Source organism: Canis lupus, chromosome 16 (genome assembly GCF_048164855.1).
Source record: "Canis lupus baileyi chromosome 16, mCanLup2.hap1, whole genome shotgun sequence".
NCBI classification, from domain to species: domain Eukaryota; kingdom Metazoa; phylum Chordata; class Mammalia; order Carnivora; family Canidae; genus Canis; species Canis lupus.
Genome location: NC_132853.1, coordinates 57,020,452 through 57,041,385, shown reverse-complemented (window position 1 = coordinate 57,041,385; position 20,934 = coordinate 57,020,452). Strand labels below are relative to the sequence as shown.

At 50.2% G+C, this 20,934-nt stretch overlaps 3 protein-coding genes across 11 annotated transcripts; 2 read left to right on the top strand and 1 right to left on the bottom strand.

Moving 5' to 3' along the window:
- The first annotated feature begins 523 nt into the window (after nucleotides 1-523).
- Nucleotides 524-4,347, top strand: SRSF2 (serine and arginine rich splicing factor 2). 5 transcript variants are annotated; one of them, XR_012009327.1, is made up of 5 exons: nucleotides 524-1,026; nucleotides 1,240-1,550; nucleotides 1,828-1,931; nucleotides 2,584-2,681; nucleotides 3,186-4,347. XR_012009327.1 is itself a non-coding variant. In XM_072781726.1 (3 exons), the coding sequence occupies exons 1-2, from the start codon at nucleotides 665-667 to the stop codon at nucleotides 1,541-1,543; spliced, it is 666 nt and encodes a 221-aa protein (XP_072637827.1). In that variant the 5' UTR covers nucleotides 524-664; the 3' UTR covers nucleotides 1,544-1,550; nucleotides 2,584-3,634. The 5 variants fall into 5 exon arrangements, 2 of the variants coding, with proteins under 2 accessions (XP_072637827.1, XP_072637828.1); XR_012009326.1 differs by lacking the exon at nucleotides 1,828-1,931; XR_012009325.1 differs by having other exon boundaries at nucleotides 2,584-4,347.
- Nucleotides 3,860-9,020, bottom strand: METTL23 (methyltransferase 23, arginine). 3 transcript variants are annotated; one of them, XM_072781730.1, is made up of 5 exons: nucleotides 8,621-9,020; nucleotides 6,291-6,395; nucleotides 4,634-4,871; nucleotides 4,463-4,547; nucleotides 3,860-4,312 (listed from the first exon to the last, which is right to left on the bottom strand). In XM_072781730.1, exons 2-5 carry the CDS (start codon nucleotides 6,372-6,374, stop codon nucleotides 4,147-4,149), a joined length of 573 nt encoding a protein of 190 aa, XP_072637831.1. In that variant the 5' UTR covers nucleotides 6,375-6,395; nucleotides 8,621-9,020; the 3' UTR covers nucleotides 3,860-4,146. The 3 variants fall into 3 exon arrangements, with proteins under 3 accessions (XP_072637831.1, XP_072637832.1, XP_072637833.1); XM_072781731.1 differs by lacking the exon at nucleotides 8,621-9,020 and having other exon boundaries at nucleotides 4,634-4,777; nucleotides 6,291-6,392; XM_072781732.1 differs by lacking the exon at nucleotides 8,621-9,020 and having other exon boundaries at nucleotides 3,913-4,312; nucleotides 6,308-6,392.
- Nucleotides 9,021-9,261: 241 nt separating this feature from the next.
- JMJD6 (jumonji domain containing 6, arginine demethylase and lysine hydroxylase) lies at nucleotides 9,262-20,099 on the top strand. 3 transcript variants are annotated; one of them, XM_072781724.1, is made up of 7 exons: nucleotides 9,262-9,560; nucleotides 9,982-10,370; nucleotides 11,044-11,330; nucleotides 12,736-12,871; nucleotides 14,204-14,342; nucleotides 15,211-15,338; nucleotides 16,546-20,099. In XM_072781724.1, exons 1-7 carry the CDS (start codon nucleotides 9,432-9,434, stop codon nucleotides 16,580-16,582), a joined length of 1,245 nt encoding a protein of 414 aa, XP_072637825.1. In that variant the 5' UTR covers nucleotides 9,262-9,431; the 3' UTR covers nucleotides 16,583-20,099. The 3 variants fall into 3 exon arrangements, 2 of the variants coding, with proteins under 2 accessions (XP_072637825.1, XP_072637826.1); XR_012009324.1 differs by lacking the exon at nucleotides 16,546-20,099 and adding an exon at nucleotides 13,338-13,431 and having other exon boundaries at nucleotides 9,295-9,560; nucleotides 15,211-15,627; XM_072781725.1 differs by lacking the exons at nucleotides 15,211-15,338; nucleotides 16,546-20,099 and adding an exon at nucleotides 13,343-13,431 and having other exon boundaries at nucleotides 9,295-9,560.
- The last annotated feature ends 835 nt before the right edge of the window (nucleotides 20,100-20,934 follow it).

Below are 20,934 nucleotides of genomic sequence, written 5' to 3'. Positions count from 1 at the left end.
CGGGACAAACGGGGGGGCGGGGAGGGAGGAGAAGTAGCCCCTCTGGCAGGGGCGGGAACCTTCTGCGGAGGCCCGAGCAGAAAAGCTGCGTGGAGCTCGGATACTGCCCTGAAAAGAAGGCGGGGCCTGGAAGGGGAGCGCTTCCTGTCCCTCCTGCGGGAGCAGCGCCCGTGCGGCCTCGCAGCCGGAAAGAGCGTTTCGCGGGCTTTCCAACTGCCCGCAAATTCCGCTCCCCCCTCCCAGCCACAGTGACTCCGCGCTTTTCGGCCCGCCCGCCGGGCTCTGCGCAGGCGCGTCGGGCAGGGGCGGGGCGCGTGGCCGCGGAGTTGCGGGGCGGGGAGGGGCGAGCCAATCAGGGGATTCATTTCCGGGTGGCGCGGGCGCCATTTTGTGAGGAGGGATATAAACGGGCGCCAGGGCCGGCCGCCCGCCCAGTTGTTTCTGTGGTGGAGGCGGCGGCTGCGGTGGTTCGCTCGCCTTTCCCGTCCACCGCGCCCGGTCCGGCCTCTCCCAGCGTCTCAACCGCGCGGAAGCCAACTGCCAGAGGCGCGGCGTCGAGCCGGGCTAGTGTGGGGAAACCGCCGCCTCAGCCGAGCGCGCGGGCCCGCCCAGGGCGTTACTAGGTCGGCGCGCAGTCGCGGCCCCCGGCCGGCGCTCCAGAGCCATGAGTTACGGTCGCCCGCCTCCCGATGTGGAGGGCATGACCTCCCTCAAGGTGGACAACCTGACCTACCGCACCTCGCCCGACACCCTGAGGCGCGTGTTCGAGAAGTACGGGCGCGTCGGCGACGTGTACATCCCGCGGGACCGCTACACCAAGGAGTCCCGCGGCTTCGCCTTCGTCCGCTTCCACGACAAGCGCGACGCCGAGGACGCCATGGACGCCATGGACGGGGCGGTGCTGGACGGCCGCGAGCTGCGGGTGCAGATGGCGCGCTACGGCCGCCCGCCGGACTCGCACCACAGCCGCCGGGGCCCGCCGCCCCGCCGCTACGGGGGCGGGGGCTACGGGCGCCGGAGCCGCAGGTAAGCGAGCCGGGGGCACAAAGGTCCGCGCGGACACGTGGCGGCGGCGGCGGCGGGCGGGCGGGCGGCGGGCGCGGGGCCGTGGCGGGCGGCCGGGAAATGGCGCCCGGGCGGCGCGGTAATGGCGGCGGGGCGGGCGCAGCACGCGGGCGGGGCGCGGCCCTGGCCCCGATGGCCGCCCTGACTGACGCCCGCCCGCCCGGCCGCCCGCAGCCCTCGGCGACGCCGCCGCAGCCGCTCCCGGAGTCGGAGCCGCTCCCGGTCCCGCAGCCGCTCCCGCTACAGCCGCTCCAAGTCTCGCTCCCGCACTCGCTCGAGGTCGCGGTCCACGTCCAAGTCCAGGTCGGCGCGAAGGTCCAAGTCCAAGTCGTCGTCGGTGTCCAGGTCTCGCTCGCGCTCCCGGTCCCGGTCCCGGTCCAGGAGTCCTCCGCCCGTGTCCAAGAGGGAGTCCAAGTCCAGGTCGCGCTCCAAGAGCCCCCCGAAGTCTCCCGAGGAGGAAGGAGCGGTGTCCTCTTAAGCGAATGGTAATGTCAATGGGGATCCGAGACGCACGGACTCGAACTCAGATGGGGTGTGCAGGAGCTTGTTATGATCCGTGTTAATATAAAGTGGCTCCTGGTGTCGGGAGTGCGGCTGTGAGCTAACTCAGCTTTGGGAGTAATACTGAAGAGAGGGGTCTGCAGAGAGGATGTGCATAAAGCTTAGATATTAATGGCTGTTTCGTAAACTGTTTGAGACCTATTAATGAAAATGACTATTTCTTGCTGTTTTTATCCAACGTCTGCATTTTCCCCTTTAAAGCTGCGGTCTCCTGTTTGATAAAAGAATATTGGCCAGTATTGCAGATTTTAACTGATTTGGCTGATCCTCCAGGGACCAGTTTCTGTGGGCGTGTATTGGAGCAGGTTTGTCTTTAAATGTTAAAGATGCACTATCCTCTTAGCGAAAACGATCAGTTCAACTATTGTTGTACTGACTGGGACTTCATATTCTAACGGATGTGGCAAACGAATTGCAAAAAAGAAGCAATGAACTTTCGGAACCCCAAAAAAGTTTACAGGTATTGCACTGGGTGGGGAAAGGATAGTGTGTCTTTAACTCTCAAATTGTTTGGTCCTATTTTTTAAAAGGAAAGGGCCCTAAGTAGCTCAGATATTCTCAATTGCCAAATGTTTCATTTGAAAACTAAAGATTTATCTTAAAATAGACTGATTTTCTGATTTCAAGTTGTTTTTGTTTGGATACCGTCCTTTTTCTTTTTTTTTTTTTTTCTTTCTTTTTTTCCCCCCTTTTCCTTTTTCCCTCCCTTATCATTTTTCACCTTGGTTATTTGGCCAAGATTGCATAAACACAAATTTGTAAAAGCGGATGGTAGCCTTTGTGAAAATTTCCTAATTGGGCCTTTAAAAAACTGATAATGGCTGGGTGGAACCTTTCCGTAACCTACTTGTTTCACCAGAGCCTTAGTAAGTACATGCCTGAAACTGAAACCATGTGCACTTTCAGTCACTTCACAGTAATGGAGGGTAAACTGAACTTTTCTCTTTTCAAACCTAGATGGGTCAACAAGCAACATAACAGAAGACTTGGGGGAGAAGGACCGCACACTCAGTCCATCGAAGAGTCCTTGGAACAAGCAACTGGCTATTGAAAAGGTTATTTTGTAACATTTTGTCTAACTTTTTACTTGTTTTAAGCTTTGCCTCAGGTGGCAAACTTCATTTTATGTGCCATTTTGTTGCTGTTATTCAAATTTCTTGTAATTTAGTGAGGTGAACGACTTCAGATTTCATTATTGGCTTGGATATTTGAGGTAAATTTTCCTTTTTGTTTATATAGTGCTGACTTTTTTTGTTTGAAATTAAACAGATTGGTAACCTAATTTGTGGCCTCCTGACTTTTAAGGAAACGTGTGCAGCCATTACACACAGCCTAAAGCTGTCAAGAGATTGACTCAACATTGCCTTCATTCCTTAAAATTAAAAACCTACAAAAGTCGGTGTAAATTTGTTTGTATATGTTATTTACCTTCAGATCTAAATGGTAATCTGAACCCAAATTTGTATAAAGACTTTTCAGGTGAAAAGACTTGATTTTTTGAAAGGATTGTTTACCAAACACAATTCTAATCTCTTCTCTTGTGTATTTTTGTGCACTAGGCGCAGTTGTGTAGCAGTTGAGTAATGCTGGTTAGCTGTTAAGGTGGCGTGTTGCAGTGCAGAGTGCTTGGCTGTTTCCTGTTTTCTCCTGATTGCTCCTGTGTAAAGATGCCTTGTCGTGCAGAAACAAATGGCTGTCCAGTTTATTAAAATGCCTGACAACTGCACTTCCAGTCACCCGGGCCTTGCATATAAATAACGGAGCATACAGTGAGCACATCTAGCTGATGATAAATACACCTTTTTTTCCCCCCTACCCCCAAAATGGTAAATCTGATCATCTTCATGTATGAACTTAAAATACGGAAAATGTTAAGGAAGCAAAATGGTTTGTAACTTTGTAAGTACTTATAACATGGTGTATCTTTTTGCTCATGAAAATTCTGTACTATAACCATTGTTTCTGTAGTTTAATTAAAACGTTTTCTTGGTGTTAGCTTTTCTCAGAATATGTCTTGGTCTTTTTTCCCCCTCCCTTTATTTGAAAGACCTGTGACCTGTGCAATTTACCTTGTGAATTGTTACTGACTGTACAGTATGAAGGTGAAATGTTTAGTAGTTGACTTTTTTCCCCCTTAAGTTAAAGTGGAAATGCCATTTCAGCACCCATAACCCCTAAAATCAATGCTCTAGGGTAGCACTTCTCTTGAGGTTGTGGATACTCCCTTCTTAGCTTAATTTATGGCCTGTTTTTATTTTTTATTTTTTTAAAGAACAGCCCAAGTCGTTTCTTGTTTGTTTTCTTACAGGCGTGTTAATTTTTGTTTTCATGGCTTTGTAACCCACAAGTGTTGTCTAGGTGACCCATCACAATCTTTAAGGCTGACAGATTTGGACCATCTTCAAATCCAATGTTTTTTTTGTACACCCAAGAAGTTAAAGTGGTCTGAGTCTAGTTGGCATGCCAGGTTGCTAATTAGTATTGACGTCGTCCCAGAACAACCTGTATGTAGGTGGTAATTCAGAGACTGTCCTTTGCAAAGGAGATGACCAGCATTTCAACCGTATGTCTTCCTGGAAGGGCAGATTCTGCTATATCTTCCTTGTCTGCATCAAAAGACTCCAGAGGAATGTGGACACATTTCATATCCCACTTGTAGAGCAAAGCTTCAAGTGACCAGTCAGCACTGAGAAAAAAAAATAAATTGTTTTTTTAAAATCATGCTTTTCCTGTTTTGCTTCAGATATGTTTTCATTTTGTCCTTAAAGTAGGTTATTGCATGAGGAGTAAAGTTTTAATAAAATTGAGAGAGTAAACCAAGATGATGCAGGCTTACCTTCTCACCTGGTAAGTAGACCACAGTTGGACTTTGGGGTTCTTCTGCATCAGAAAGTAGACTGTAGTTAAGATGTCTTCAAAATCTGGGAAGAGAGGACTCTTTAAATGGACTTGTACACATCACCTCTTTAGCCAAATGTACTATTGAAAACCAAAAAAGATTTATTACCTTCTGGTTCAAAGAACACATCAGATGCAAGAATAATATCTTGTGGTGGTAGAGCCAGAAGATCCTGAGACACATGGCCCCATGTCAGTCCAATGACACGCACCTGTGGCAGGTTATTCATTTCACAGCTTTGCCGGCAGATCTCTAGACAGTAAGGCAGCTCTGAACTGTCTGACAGGATTACTTCAGCACCACATTTTGCAGCCATAATTCCTGGAAGGCTCACTCCAGCTCCAATCTAATAAATTTATTAAAGGCTAGCATTTCAAAGTCCTGCTTAGCATTTCAGGGAATTTAGGATCTTAGTTTGCTAAGAACAGCGTCCATGAGGAGCTTGTCATAATCTATAAAATGTGCCACAATGAAGTATTGCTTTACTAGATGAAGCTTATGCTTTTCAATTGTAGAACTTCTTGGGGGATTCCTCTTAATTGGCTGGGAAGGTTAATTCCCATACAGGGCCCTGTATTCTGCAACTGACAGTATCGCTTTCAAAGTCTGTATCTGGCAGCTTAATTGCTTAATAAGCCCTAGGTAGTTTGGGACACATGTTCTGTCATTTTCAGTTCTCTTAGCTGTCTATAAAGGAGCTCCTAATTATAGGACATGGGGTCTCAAGGTTTGATGAGTGACTTGCATGCACACCTGGCCATTACGGTTGTTACTACTCATTTTAACTGCTTTTATATGGCTATAACTTGACAGGTCTGCAACATGGCTTCCTACAAGGGATTTTCTAGTTGGGCCTTCAAAGTGACTAAGGAATAACCAAAGAATGCCTTTATTAAGTATTGTCTCTTTGGTTAAAACATAAGCTTCCCATTTTCCAGTTCTGAGGATAAGCATAGAGATTCTCAATCTCCCCAAATTGCCACTGATGGGAGGGTCCCTGGGTGGCTCAGTGGTTGAGTGCCTGCCTTCCACCCAGGGCGTGATCCTGGAGACCAGAGATCAAGTCCCACATCAGGCTCCCTGCGTGGAGCCTGCTTCTCCCTCTGCCTGTGTCTCTGCCCCTCTCAATGTCTCTCATGAATGAATAAGTAAAATCTTGTAAAAAAATAAATTGCCACTGATATTCAGGCCAGAAGTGCACCAAGTGCCTTCCCACTGCTCATTTATTTACATGGTTTTGCAAAAGTTAAGAGGTGTTACTAAGTTTTGGATTTATCCTCAGCCTTCAGATTTAAGTCTTGTACCATTTCTGCAAACTTGACAATTTCTCCAACCCTTTAGCAGGTTCCTGTCAGGTGGAGTGAGAGAAAGCTTGGGGATACTCAAGATTTCCAAAAAATGGAAAAGGCTACTTTATAAGAAACTGCATGTGTCACAGACCCCCGATTACCCTACTGGGTCACCCTGGAAAGATTGCCTTAATGACTGCTTCCATGCCAAGATTCTAGAACTAAGATTAGTCAATGGGCTTCACTTAGAATAATGGTCAGCATAATGTAAAGGGCCAGATATTTTAGTCTCGATGGGACTCCTGTGGTCTCTGGTACATGTTCTTTTGTTAAACAACCTAAAATGTAAAAAGCATTCTTCACTCAAGACTTACAAGTTGGTCAAATCACCCAATTTAAAAATATTTAAACAAAAGTAACAAGCACATAGACTTAAATCTGAACAGGATTTCAGGAAACCTCAAGAGCACTTGTACCTCTAAGACAGCCTTGCCCGGCAGAGATCTTCTGTGAAACCACAGGTACTGAGCCAGGACCACCGCACAGGGCCAAACATACATCCCATATTGGAGATGGAGGACCTGAAAAGAATTTTTTGTATGCCAAAAATAACTCCTCTGCTGGCAGTTGGAATATTTTACAGTCAGAATGCCCAACACTGGCATCTATCACAAAAATGACAGTTCCCTGCTCTCTAGTTCACATCCCAGGAGGTATATGAAACTGCAATACCCTGTGATAAGCACTCTTCATACCCTCATTCGTTCAACAAACATTCATCCAGGCACTTGAGTGGTTTAGTGGGCTAAGGATGTAACTTAGGTTAAGGGTGTAAGGCTCGTAGAATACAGACATCCTACTGGGAAAAGACAAGCCATAAGTAAGCAAATACATTCTTCATTGGTGATAATGCTAACAAACACGAAAACGTGATGTGAGATAGTGGGGGCAGGGAGCAGGAGATAGGGGTGGGGAGACAGTGACCACAAGCTGGCTGTCCTAGATAGGGAGAATGATACAGGCAAAGGCCCTGAAGCAGGAACTAAAAAGCCTCTGGCTGGACCACAGAGGGCGCCGACTGCTGGAGGCAGGGAGGCAGGGTTGTGGTAGGTCAGAGGGAAGGCAGAGACCAGACCAGTGGGGTCTTGCAGGCCATGGGAAGTTCAGCTTTTATTGTAAGGCAGTTAAGAATGTATAGGGACGCGTGGGTGGCTCTGGTAGAGCGTCTGCTTCGGCTGGGGGCATGATCCCAGAGTCCCGGGGTTGAGTCCCACATCGGCTCCCTGCGGGGAGCCTGGCTCTCCCTCTGTGTCTCATGGAAAAACAAATATTTTTTTAAAAAATGTATCTGGGGCTTATAATCACGCATTGATTTGGTATGCTAATGAGAGACAATGAGGCTGGGAAGACTTTCAACAAGTTTGAGTGCAGCTCAGTCCTGGAGTCAGGAAGGCAGGCAGCTTACACAGCCTTTGGAGAGAATCGTGAGAGCACAGTATTTAGGGAGGCAAAAAAACGGCTCACACCTTGGCAATGAGCCTGCCTGAGTTCAAGCGCTGGATGTGTAACTTACTAGCTGTGTGACTGCACCCTGTCCATGCTTGTTTCCTCACCTGCAAAACACTATCTCCTCGGGTGACTTGGAAGACTCAGTGCTAACCTAGTATAGCACCCAGCACAAAACAGTCAAGGTGAGCGGTTCTTAAACTGCAAAACTGCAAGTCTTTCCGTTTTCTAGAGCAGAGGGTGCTGCTAGTGGATTGGTTGGAAAGGCCGCTGAAGTGGTAAAAGCATCAAAGGCGAAGGAACTGAAGGTCCAAATTCAAGCAGTCAATTCACTCAACAAAAATATTAGTGCCCTGGAACACATGGGTGGCTCAGTGGTTGAGCATCTGCCTTCAGCTTAGGTCACGATCCCTGGGTTCTGGGATCCAGCCCGGCCTTAGGGGAACCTGCTTCTCCTCTGCCTGTGTCTCTGCCTCTCTCTCTCCATTTCTCATGGATAAATACATAAAATCTTAAAAAAAAAAAAAAAAAAAAAAAAAGGTTAGTGCATGGGCACTGGTACTAAGCGTAGCAAGTGCAGCCTGAATAAAACGCCTGCCCTGGTAGATTTTACCCCAGATACAATTAAAGGATTTCTAACCAAAGCAGTGAGTTTGCAAGATTTGGGTGTAAAAGGGTCTTTATTCTCACAGGGAATATTTCCACCTCCTAAACTTGGAAAGAGATCCCAGTGGGGTATTTCAACACGACGGCATTTAAAAAACACCAGAAATGGTTTTCGCTTGAGACTTCACCTCCTCTTAGGCGGTTTTTTTTTTTTTTTTTTTTTTTTTGGTCTTTAAATGGTTTCTGCTCATGCCTCCCTCATTAGACTGCTGTTAAAGTCGAAACATTGCTACCTCCAAATACTTTAAAAATCCGGATGCATAAGGTATTACTTCTATTATTACAGATTATAGAGTTTGGGGACAGCTGTGAGCTGACAGGAGCAAGTGACGGTCGGCCCAAGAAACTTTATTTGGACAGTGAGGGTGGACTCTCCGATCCTTGGTAAAGCTGAACTAAGAAGCCCTTTAACAAGACCAAAGGAAGCATTTGGTGTCCAAATGCCCCTTTTCTGGCAAGGCCCCCCAAGTGTCTTACTTAGGAGACTGCCAAGGGCTTCACACCGCAGACCTCCCCGCCCTGAGGAGCATCGCCCCAACCCTCCCGACGCCGCCAGGTCGGCTGGACCCGCTCCCGCCCCGGGCGCCCCCGCAGAGGACCCGAGGCGCCCCCCGGCGGCACCCGCCGCACGCACCTGCGGGACGCGGACCTCCAGCACTGCCCCCTCTGCCCCCAGGCCCGGCTCCTCCGAGAACCGAAAGCGCTGGGCCCGGGCCGCATGCCCTCGGAGGTCACGCTCGCCCAGCGGGGAGTCGGGGGCCCCCGGGCCGGCCGGGAGCAGCGACGAGCGCCGGGCTGCCAGGCTGCGCGCGCGGGAAACCCCGAGGCCGGCTGGGGCCGTCTCACTGGCGCCACGTGGCCCTTCGCGGCCCCCGTCGGGTCGGGGCAACTCGACAGGAAGGGCGGGGAAAGCAGCCCTCGGGCGGGGATGCGGCCACGCGGTGAGAAGACACGGGGACGCCAGGCAAAAACGGACACGGAAGACAGGCGACCTCAGCCGCTCGCCCGCCGGAAACGGGCCGCCGGCGAAGCGCCTCGCCTCCGGAAGTGACGCGCAGACCGGAAGCGGGCGCGGGAGAGGCGGGGCCGCAGTGAGGCGGCTCCTCGTTCGGCGCGACCTTCCCAACATGGCGGAGAGCCGGCGAGTGTGAGGGCGGACCCCGGAGGCGCCCGGACCAATGGCTCACCGCGAGAGGCCGGGGGGCGGGGAAGACGGCAGCCGCGTGCCCAACCCGAGGCCCGGGAGGTGGTTGGGGAGTGAATTTTCTGGAAGGCGACTTTAAAGGCGCCAGGCCGGAGCGAAGGGCGTTTGGGTGCCGCCGCCGCCGCCGCCGCTGCCGCCGCTGCCGCCGCTGCCGCCGCCCGGGTCGGGGAGGGGGCGCGTTGCAAGTAGGAAGCGAGGCGCTCCGGGGCCGTCGCGGGAGCAGCTGGGGACCCCCCGCAGGATGAACCACAAGAGCAAGAAGCGCATCCGCGAGGCCAAGCGGAGTGCGCGGCCGGAGCTCAAGGACTCGCTGGACTGGACCCGTCACAACTACTACGAGAGCTTCTCGCTGAACCCGGCGGCCGTGGCGGTGAGTGGGCCGGGGTCGCGGGCACCTCCGCACGGCTGCGCCCCGCCCCCCGCCGGTGCCCAGCGCGGCAGCCCCGGGTCCCCAGGGGCTCGCCCGCGCCCCGCGGAGGTCGGGGTCCTCGGGCCCGGGTTCCAGGGCGGCCCCCTTCCTCCCGCGCCGCCGCCCGGAGGCTGACCCCGTTGGCCGTGGAGGCCCACGAGTGGGAGATAAGCCGTTTCCCCTGGTGGGGCGGCGCTGGGTGCGACGTGTCAGTCCACTCGCGGGTCCTTGTGCCTCCCCGCCCCCCTCCACGTCCCCAAGGTAAGCCAGAACGAGAATCTGGCTCCTTAGGTATGTCACTGCTAATTAATCCTGGGGGACGCCTTTTGCTGCCGCCGGACCTTTTTTTTTTTTTTAACTGGGTAGGTCTTTTCTGGTTCAGGATAACGTGGAAAGGGCAGACGCCTTACAGCTGTCGGTGGAAGAATTTGTGGAGCGCTATGAACGACCCTACAAGCCCGTGGTTCTGCTGAACGCCCAAGAGGGCTGGTCTGCGCAGGAGAAGTGGACCCTGGAGCGCCTGAAAAGGAAGTACCGGAACCAGAAGTTCAAGTGTGGCGAGGATAATGACGGCTACTCCGTGAAGATGAAGATGAAATACTACATCGAGTACATGGAGAGCACTCGGGATGACAGCCCCCTCTACATCTTTGACAGCAGCTACGGTGAACACCCTAAAAGAAGGAAACTTCTGGAGGACTACAAAGTGCCCAAGTTTTTCACCGATGACCTCTTCCAGTATGCTGGGGAGAAACGCAGGCCGCCTTACAGGTGAAGTTACCTGGCAGTGAGGCCGTTACAGTCTAACGTACAAGTCTAACTTAGTGTGTGTCACCTGAGCTCAGTCAGCTGATCTTTCTCCATAGCAGTGAGTGGTTCTCCTGGGCTGCACATGAAGCTTATTTAGGGGGGGTGACTGCTGCCTGCGCAGGTCCTACAGCCACAGACTGGTTTCACTGGTCTGGGTTGCCACTTGGGCATTAGGATTTCTGAAGGCTCCCCAGGTGACTCAAACGTGCAACCAAAGTTAAACTAACACTCATCTTTGAGGGAAGTTTTAATAGTTAAAGCCCAGTGGTAATAAGCCACATCAGTGATTTTTTTTTTCTTCTGTTATGGAGCATTTCAGACATTCAGCGTTTCTGCGTAGCAGGATTTTTGTAGTACCTGAAATAAAGAGCACATTGGGGGCACTTGGGTGGCTCAGTTGGTTAAGCGCTTGTCTTCAGCTCAGGTCATGATCTCAGGGTCCTGGGATCCAGCCTCACATTGGGCTCTGCACTCAGTGGGAAATCTTCTCTCTTCCCCTGCTTGTTCTGTCTCTCTAATAAATAAAATCTTAAAAAAAAAAAAAAAAGCACAACATTAAAACTAAGAACTTGTGATTTTGTAGTATGTGAACAGTTAAGTTACTCTTTGTATCTTGGTTGTTTTCACTCCTTAGGTGGTTTGTGATGGGGCCACCACGCTCTGGAACCGGAATTCACATCGACCCTCTGGGAACCAGTGCCTGGAATGCCTTAGTTCAGGGCCACAAGCGCTGGTGCCTGTTTCCTACCAGCACGCCTAGGGAGCTCATCAAGGTGACCCGTGAAGAAGGAGGGAACCAGCAAGATGAAGCCATTACCTGGTTTAGTATCATTCATCCCCGGACACAGCTTCCTACTTGGCCACCTGAATTCAAACCCCTGGAAATCTTACAAAAACCAGGAGAGACTGTCTTTGTACCAGGTATAGATGAAATGAGAGGAATTACATTCTTTGATTTCATTTTTTTGGTCATTTGGGGGCACAAGGGTATATATAGAGAAGGAGTCAAACAAGTCCATCTGCATGCTGATTCTTTTTTTTTTTTTTTTTTTTTTTAAATTTTATTTATTTATGATAGTCACATAGAGAGAGAGAGAGAGAGGCAGAGACACAGGCAGAGGGAGAAGCAGGCTCCATGCACCTGGAGCCTGACGTGGGATTCGATCCCGGGTCTCCAGGATCACGCCCTGGGCCAAAGGCAGGCGCCAAACCGCTGCGCCACCCAGGGATCCCTGCATGCTGATTCTTAATGAACTCCCTGATGCCCAGCTTGGACAGTGATGTGCTGCTGTGTTGTCAAGTGGTTAGGGGGCTACTGTCCCATTTTTCTTGTAACCTGCAGATACGGTGCCTATTGATAAACTTTATGTGAGGATTATATTCATTTTTATGCCTAGCAGTTTTCTGGTGTCCCTGTGGATGTGCAGTGACTTGTGCATTTTTCTGTAAATTGAGTTTTCAATACAGTGTGGCACTGGCCAGTTGAGCCAGGAAATAACTTGGGGCCAATGCAGCAAGTCCCACACTTGAAAACTGTTAGTTTTGGTAGATTAAGTGTTAAGAGCAAGGGTATTTAATTTTTCTTTTAAGATTTTATTTATTTATTTATGAGAGACACAGGCAAAGGGAGAAGCAGGGGAGAGGAGGGTGGGGGGGAATGGGTGACGGGCACTGAGGGGGGCACTTGATGGGATGAGCACTGGGTGTTATTCTGTACGTTGGTAAATTGAACACCAATAAAAAATAAATTTATTATTAAAAAAAAAAAGAGGGAGAAGCAGGCTCCCTGCAGGGAGCCCAGTGTGGGACTCGATCTCACGACCCTGGGATCACGACCTGAGCTAATGGCAGACTCTCAACCACTGAGCCACCCAGTGCCCCACAAGGCTATTTGGTATTATAGGAGGTAGGTGTTCTCCTCTTAGAAGCCAAAGAACTTGCTGCCTTTACAGTTTTAATCACCGTTTTGATCACCGTTTTGAATTAAAAGGGGTCAACACACTTTTTCTGTGAAGGGCAGAGAGTAAATATTTTAAGCACCGTGGACCAGACAGCATCTGTTCCAACTGCTCAGCTCTGCCTGTGGAGCAGAAAAGCAGCCGTAGACAGTCCAGAAATGAACAGGCATGGCTGTGCTCCAGTAGAACTTTATATAAATTGCTTGTGATTCCTGGATCAGGAGAACCATTGACCACTCTGGGTCTGATGTTTCTGAGTGTCTACTCATCTCACCTATAGATAGGAATCCTCTATTCATGAAGCTTATGTTATTTGTGGTTGTGTATAGACCCAAACCCTGCTTAACTGTTTCCTCGTTGGATTTCAGGAGGCTGGTGGCACGTCGTCCTTAATCTCGACACCACCATTGCCATCACCCAGAATTTTGCCAGCAGCACCAATTTCCCTGTTGTATGGCACAAGACGGTAAGAGGGAGACCAAAGTTATCGAGGAAATGGTATAGGTGAGAGACATTTTTTTCTCATTTCTGCTTTGTTCCGATTCCTACCCCAGAGGTGAAGTGGAAGGAGTCCACTGCTGCAGTAACGTGTGCTGATCTTAGGCCTGGGAGAGCTGGGGTACAAAAGCTCACGGGCAGAGGAGAGTGGGTCCAAGGTCAGGACTAGTTCTCAGGATGCTTGCCAGCCTCGAGGTGTGACAGGCTAAGACTCTGCATGTTTGATCAGTCAGTCAAAACGTGGTCATAATTGGGATTGGTCCTCATTTTCTGTTTCTTTTTTGTTTTCTGCTTTGGTTTTGTTTTGTTTTCCCCAAAGCTAGCGCTAGCAAAGGAAGCCTTTTTGTTTGGGTTTTATTTTGGTTCATTCTTTTTCTTACTCAGAAGCATTATTCCCCTTTGAACTTATTACCTTCAGTTCTTGTGAGTGAGGTGACTGCCCTGGAGACTTAGCTCCTCTGTTTATCCACAGAACAGATACAGCACGGGCAGCGGCAGTGCAAGCCACCCCCAGCCACCCCGTGCCACTGTGTCCCAACCCTGACCTGGAGGGACCAGCTCTCGGGGTAAGAGAGGGATCCTGGCTTGGTCAGTGCTCAGCCTCCCTGCTGAGAGGGCCAGCAAGGGTGGTGGCTTTGTTCTCCCCGGACTCTCGGGCACCTGAGGCCCACTTACTCCATCCCATAGGCCGCTGTGTGCTGTGATAGGGTCATTTTAAAGGCCTTAACCATACAGCTGGTCTTTTGTCCCTGGTTAGAGTGGATGCCAAATCAGGTCCCTAAGGGGAGGGCTGCTGCCTCTGAAAGTCCAGTTCAGTTTTATCTTCAAGTGAGGGGGACCCTCTCTGTTGCTTGGCACTTCTTGTTTCTCACAAACCTAATTGTTGCTACTCTTACGAATAGAATTTAACCAAGCCCAACTGCAGTCACTCAGTGCTGTGTCGTGGAAAGGAAGGGTTTTAAAAATCAGCTAGGAAAGGTTCAGGAAAACAAGGAAGAGAGACTCTTTCTCCCAGGTGGGGGAAAAATAAAATAAGACTAACTCAGGGCAACTTTGCCTCACACGTTGGCAGCACGGCTGGCTCCTATGCGAAGGTCGTAGTAACTTGTGTGCAGCTAGTTCGCCTTTTCAGAAAAGCCTGAGCAGCATGTTTAGGGCTTTTGTTCCCAGCCTGTGGATTCGTGTGTCCTCACCACTGTCCAGCACCCATTCTGAGCCAGGGCACCTGACATTCCCAGGTGCTTCTGAGAGAGACAGGCCTCAGCGTTGAGTCCGGGTTGTTGTGCGCGGGCTTCATTGCCGGTCCCAGCACTGGGAACAATGTTTCTTGTCTCTCAGGATCTTGAAGCAAGAGCACCCCGAGTTGGCGGTCCTGGCCGACTCTGTTGACCTTCAGGAGTCCACAGGTATTGCCTCGGACAGCTCCAGTGACTCCTCCAGCTCCTCCAGCTCCAGCTCGTCGGACTCGGACTCCGAGGTGAGGCCTTGCTTCCTTCCCAGGCCTTCAGGGCAAGGCGCCCCGGCAAAACCAGTGGTGGCTCTCCCTCCTCCTGTCTGGGAAGGAGAAAAGCGTGAACATTTTCCGCTTTCTTCCAAGAACTTCGACCGCCACCATCTCTGCCACGTGGTGAATTTTAGCCGTATTATAGCCTTGTGTGTGTGCACACATGCGCATATCCTTGCAGTAGCCTCAAGAGATAAAAGGAGTACTTGGGGATTTCGTTAAGTGAACCACCCAGGATCACATAGCTTGTGAACGGCAGTATGGGGATTCGAACTTGGAGCATTGTCACCTCAAAGCTCATGTTGAGAATTGTCCCTGTGGGTGTCAGTTGTAAGCCTGGCAGCTCAGCAAATTCAGTGGCTTGTTAGAAGCTAACGTCACATTGGGGAAGAGGAACCTGTGCCCTTAGCAGATGAAATAAATTCCTGTCATAGCACTTTGCATAATCGGTTGATTTGGGGTTTTGCCAGGGGGCAAGTGGGGGGTGAATGTTACATGCTGTTACTTCTTGCTTCCCCCCCTCGGGGTCTGTGCAAGTGCAGTCAGAGTGCACAATGCAATCTCCAAATGCTGTCTGTAAAATGTTCTTAGAGCCTTGATTTCAAACAATCCCTCTGTTGGAGACTGCTGGAAAGACACCTGGTACCTGAGGGAAGTTGCAGTGTTTGGGGAGGAACACCAGAGGGAGATGGATATTTGGACTGTGTTGCAGAGCTGTCATAAACGGCCGCTTCACTCTGGGAGGGCACGGACAGCATTTGTGCTATCTCTCGAGGTTGGATGTTTACAGACAAAATGGGTTGCATCTAATTGAGTTCCTGTTTTTTTCCCCTGTGTCCAGTGTGAGTCTGGGTCTGAAGGTGATGGCACAATGCACCGCAGGAAGAAGCGGAGGACGTGCAGCATGATGGGAAATGGGGACACCACCTCCCAGGATGACTGTGTGAGCAAAGAACGCAGCTCCTCCAGGTGACCACGCACGGCTGTTGTCTGTGTAGAAGGACATGCCCCCAGCGAGGGGCAGGGCCCTGGGGAGGGCAGCCTTCTGAAGCTGCAGACAAGGGGAGGGCCGGAGAAAGCCAGAGAACAAGGATGCCCTCGGAATAGGAGTCCGTTCACTTAGCATTTGCTGCAGTAGCTTCTTTCTCTGCTACCAATGCAAAGTAATGTGGCTTATTTTATGCATAAAGGCAAGAATCTATGTGGATGGTGCCAAGGAAACCCTTAACATTATTTAATAAAAATTCAATCCATTTTACATCCTTGAAACTTTTGTCCTTGGAGAATCCCAGAACCTCCCCTGTGGTGTTGTGGGAAAGTAGTGACTCCACTGGTGTGTACCCTTGATGGGGAAGTGGTGGTTACGGCCTAAGTGAAGGTACCCAGTGTCTCCTGAGAGCCTGAGGTGTGGCCTCCTGCTTTTCCCCCCACTTGCCATTGTCGCTTTGAGCACTCACATCAAGTGAGGCAGCCGTGAAGAGCTCAGTTATAGGAGGTTTTTGTCACATCTCCCGTGTCTCTTGATTTGCACCAGATTGGGTCTAAATAATAGTGAAGCAGTCCCTCTGCCAGCATGTGCCCTTGCAGGGGTACGTGATGGGCTTACAGTGAGGTCTGGAGCCAGAGCCCCTTCTCATTTGCGAGCCGCAGTGTGCCAGGCAGTGGCGGTCAGCAGGAGGGTCCCGGGAGGAGTTCAGTACTGAAGCTTGTGCGGCTCCCAGTGTCTGAAGGCCTGGCCTGCCTGCCGCGGGTGGCGTTCCTGCTGTGTTCTTTGTGTGTCTGAGCAGCTGGCTGTTTTCTCACCTGTCTGAGGAAAGCTGGGGACCTGCATGCCTTGCTGTTCGTTGTCCTCTTTCTCCACAGTCAGGCTAGAATTCTGCAGGAAGTTCAGGTGTCCTAGTCACAGGAATTGATGGGACTAGACTATGCATTTCTGAACCCGGTTCTCTTCACAGCCGTTGTTAGATTTCTCTTCTTGCTTTTTAAAGATGTTTCTGTTATAAATTCCCCCCACCGGCGAAATGTGCCTTTGTAACGTGTAAGAAAAGGGTTTAGGGACAGCCCTGCCCTGAGTTGCACACAGGGTCCTGGGGTTCTGCTTTAACATTGCCTTCCAGCTTCGCACCGGCTGTGCTGTCTACATGCTGATTACAGGCAGTTGTACTTTCCTTGGCAGGATTAGGGACACTTGTGGAGGCCGGGCTCACCCCTGAGCAAATAAAGAGACTCTCCCTGAGGTGGCTCCTGTGTACGCTGTTGGCGGCCACCTGACTCAGTTTTCACGTCTTCTGCTCCCACCTTCTCCTTTGTCTTCTTTGAATTTGGATAATCCTTCTCTGGTCCAAGCTTCTGTCTTCGGTCAAATGGTGTTTTTACTGCTTACTAAGAATAGATGGTCAAGAAGTGTCAAAACTCAGCAAGCTCAGTGAAACACGAAACACTGAAGGCTGCCGTGCTGTTGGGTGAGGAGGCCTATGCTGTCTCACTTACACCACGACCTCGAGGCTGCAGGGCTGAGATCCCTTGAGTATCTCACTGCGTGTGATAACCTCCCGACGTGGGTAAGGAACCTCTGCTCTCCGAGAGCCGGCTGTGCACAAGCAGGCCCCGAAGGGTGAGTGGACTTGGATTCGTGTGTGAGCCAATTACACATAAAAAGTGCCGCGCATGTGCCACTTCCCTGTCACTGTCCCAAAGCCGCACTCCCTGGCAGTGACCCAGCCAGCAAGTGCAGTGCCGCTCACTGCTGCGAGCGCTGTCTTTGGACACATTTCCTTCTCACCACCATCAGAGAGGCTCTTAAATTTAAGCAGTGTGTTCGTATAGTGTATTTTGGGGGAGGGATGACATATCAGGGTTTTTGTTTAGGAACAGTATGGGAATGGTGTTTGGTGTGTTTTATCACAGAATTTAAATTATGAATAGGGCCAACTTCTAACAGATGTGTCCTGTTCTTTCCTACCATGTGATCCATAAGGCAGGAGCTCTCTGTAAGAGACTTCACGATTAGTGCCCTTATTTGTTTGACCAGCAGACGAGAGGTGGGTGGCTTGTGCTACATGTCTGGAAATAAATCCATATATGGTGCTTCCAGTCTTTGGGATCTGTTTAGGATTCTAATAACTCTGGTATGAATACTTGGGATTGACCAGCAGTTTCCATTACTTGCTCTCTCAACTCACCTGCTTGCCTTAATTGGTCCCTAAATTCATCTAAATTTAAATAAAAGTAAGGGGGGGCTTGTCAAGGATATTTCCAGTGGAGAGGACTGAGCAGCATGTCCTGTTCTGGATGGGAGTGTAGGTAAAGGCATTAGCAGCCAGAGGGCAGCAAGAGCTCTCACTGGGGAGTGTTTGGGAGGAGCAGAGGAGTGTGTGCAGACATCCTGGAGTTGTATGGTTCCTCCCTCAACATGGGTATAATCTGGGGAATTCAGATCTCTTCTGTGCAAAAGTCCTATTTTTAACAGACTGATTATCATTTCATGACACTACCTCAGTCACGTGGCTTTCCTCTAGGAGGCTGATCCCTTATTTTGCCATAGTCAGTTCTCATTTGCGTTCTCAAATGCCAATCCAGATGTGTGGCCAGATTGGATGGAAAACATCTACTGCCTTCATCGGTGCCTGTCACCTGCCCCAACGTGCTGCTCTCCTCTTCCCCACCAGGCTACAGGGGCTTAGGCTCTTGCTTCCAGGGTCTGTTTGGGTGTGCATAAAGTCAAACCCCAAATTTATCATTTCTTTGTGTTAACAAGGTGTTCCTCCGTCTCCTTTTTCAAATTTTCTTGCCATCTTCCAAAATGGTTTTTTCTTTTCCCTATATTGCTAAGGGGCTGTCACACCTTCTCAAATCCATACCAACTTCTCTCTGAACTTCAGTTTAGAGAAGAAAAAAAAAAAATCTAAAGGCCATTCGCCGCCAGGGGGCGTGGTAGGACACTTTTGCAGTGGCTGGGATGCCGAGGTTAGAAGTTTGAATTGGAGAGATGAGCCTTCCCCAGAGGCCAACGGTGTTCCTGTTTGACAAACCATATCCAGAAATGAGGGCTCCAGCCCATCTGACAGGCCCGCAGTCACCTCACCGGAAAGCATCTGGATCACACGGGTTACATGCTGCCGTTCGGCTCTTACCACCCCGTGAGTGACCATGGGGCAGGGCAGTCTTTATTTAGCTATGCCAGAGATTCAATACCTTCCCCCTGCCCACCTCCCAGCCCCGGCCCCTTTTATCGTCCCTGTGGCCCAGCCAAGCACACCATTATGGAAATAAAGCAGGGATGAGTTGGGGAAACCGTGAGAGAGGAGTGCCGTGATGACTGGATGCTGGGGATGAAGTAGGAAATGGGAACCAGGGGCCCATCTGTTCTGGAGTTAACCTTTTAACCCACCTGGCCTGAGCTCCCCCTTTGAGTGGTGTCAACAGCTTAGTAAGGGCAAGAACACAACATGAAACTTCTTAGGGATTCTTCTGCCAACTGAAAACCAACAAGCTGGCTCCTGGAAGAAGGGCTCTTGGACCAGTAGCTACTGATAGGGAGCAGGGTTCATGAAGACAGTGAGGGGCAGGGGAGGCTCTGGGCTTTGGGAACAAGCACCAAAGACTTATCATCATCCTGAAGTATCCAGGCTGCACACAGGCCTCCCTGGGGTCAGTAGTAGTGCTGGGATATTCAGGGTGACACCTTTGAGGGGAGAGCCACCGAACAGGGACGTTGTTCCTGTTTGGCTCAGGCTTACAGATGCCCACTTACTAATCATCCAAGCATTCAGCCTGTGTTTGAGTGCCAGGCACTGTTCTAGGTGCTGGAGATGCAGCAGTGACAAGCTCAGGTCCCCCTCCTTATGGAGCTGAAAGACTGAGTGCGCCATGCATGGTTCCCAACGGTCGCTGGTCAGAGTAGGTGGTGTCAGGCACATCCATTTCCACGACCAGAAAAGTAAGTTCAGACCTTACTAAATTCAGGTTTATGAGACCTTCATAAAAGAACATAATTAACATCATAGCTATGTTCTCAGCTTAGTGTTTGGTTTCTCTCTAAATTAGCTGAAGATATTTAAGGATTGGCAAGAAAGTTGCTGGTATAAGTGCTTTATGAAGTTACTAGAGGTTCAGCCTGGATATGATTTAGGACTTTAGACAAGAGTGTGAGATGGAATAGGAGTTTTCCAGTAAATGTTGTAAAAAGTGCTTTCTAGGACGTAGGCGTGTACGTGCGCAGCTATAGGTTCCTTGAATTGTGTGTAGCGTTTCCACAAATAAGTTGTCATGTGCGTGCTGGGTACTGCTGATGGTTTCCTGTGGAGTCTGGTGTCTCCTCACACTCCCCCCTCCCTGCCTTCTGTCAAGATGTTCCACTGATGTTACATTATATACAGCAAAACGAGATGAACCTCGCACCCCAGCCCCCTTGGGTGGTGGCTCTTGACTTTTGTCTCATCATCCTTAATTCAAAAACTTGAGACATCTAGCCCCCACTGAATGTCCCATGAGAACTGGCCCGGCCTGCTGTCTCCAAGGGGACTGGACAGTGCAGAAGAATTGGGACTGTGCCGAGTCCTTGTGCCTCTTGCAGCTGTCACCTAGACACCCAGCAGCCTGCTGCGCCTGCTTTCATCTCGCCGGGGGCTTCGCCACCGGATGCCTGTGGCTCTGCCATTTGATTGGTATTTTTAACTTTCACTTGGATGAAACTTGTTCATCATTTTAAATAAAGCAACTTGATTTGGAGTTGGGTTTTTTTTTTTTTCCTTGTTCTTGTTTCTTTTCATTATTCATCTGATAGTGAATACAGAATGTAACTAAGTTAGTACAATGGGCCCTCTTAAAAGTATACTTTCAAACAGTGAAGGCAGGGGACAGAAAAGAAGGCCCTCTTTGGCTGAAAGTCACCCCCATCCCGGGGGTGGGGGTGGGGGGCAAAGGCCATAGCCAAGACAGGAGCCCATTCCACATTTTATAGCTACAGGGCATTTTTCATGAACCACCACTGAAATTCCTTGTGCTGGCACCCCTGACTATGATGTGGAGCAGCAGGACCAAACTCCCCCTCTTCCTGGAAGCCTGCAGTCATAACTGGAGCTCAAGAGGAAGCCTGAGCACTTACCGGTGTCTTCCACTTCAACAGCTGTCCATCTAGCTTCCTGGCTTACACCAGCTATCAGCTCAGGCACTGTAATTTTTCCAAAAGCAATAAATGTATCCTAAGCAGAAACTGGCACCCTGTTTTTTCAACTGGTACCTGACAAACTGCCCTGTGTTTACTGGAAATGGGAAAGACAATTTTTTGGTTACAGCATATTTATCTCAAACACAGTGTTCAGCCACAGAGCCCTGGAAGGATCTGGAGAAACAAAACCAGTAAACTTCCCTTCATTCCACCCTCCCAAACACGGAGGATTACTCCCAGAGAAGTCAGTAGGGGCCCTTGAAGCTGAATTCCAGAAAGCAGCCTTTGGGGGGCAGCCACGTTCCGGGGAGGCTTGTGTTGGAGGCTGCTGGTCTCAGGCCGGAAGGGGCATTCGCCGGCCAGGAACTGGAAGTGCCCCCCCGCCCCCCCCCAAAA

Bases quoted from the DNA above. Each gene is read 5' to 3' on its own strand.
- SRSF2 (XM_072781726.1), top strand. From the start codon at position 665: ATGAGTTACGGTCGCCCGCCTCCCGATGTGGAGGGCATGACCTCCCTC. The intron at 1,027-1,239 runs GTAAGCGAGCCG...GGCCGCCCGCAG, and splicing joins TACGGGCGCCGGAGCCGCAG to CCCTCGGCGACGCCGCCGCA.
- METTL23 (XM_072781730.1), bottom strand. From the start codon at position 6,374: ATGTATGTTTGGCCCTGTGCGGTGGTCCTGGCTCAGTACCTGTGGTTT. The intron at 4,872-6,290 runs GTACAAGTGCTC...TAAATTTATTAG, and splicing joins CGGGCAAGGCTGTCTTAGAG to ATTGGAGCTGGAGTGAGCCT. The intron at 4,548-4,633 runs GTAATAAATCTT...CTCTCTTCCCAG, and splicing joins TGTGTTCTTTGAACCAGAAG to ATTTTGAAGACATCTTAACT.
- JMJD6 (XM_072781724.1), top strand. From the start codon at position 9,432: ATGAACCACAAGAGCAAGAAGCGCATCCGCGAGGCCAAGCGGAGTGCG. The intron at 10,371-11,043 runs GTGAAGTTACCT...TTCACTCCTTAG, and splicing joins AAACGCAGGCCGCCTTACAG to GTGGTTTGTGATGGGGCCAC. The intron at 15,339-16,545 runs GTGACCACGCAC...TTTCCTTGGCAG, and splicing joins AAAGAACGCAGCTCCTCCAG to GATTAGGGACACTTGTGGAG.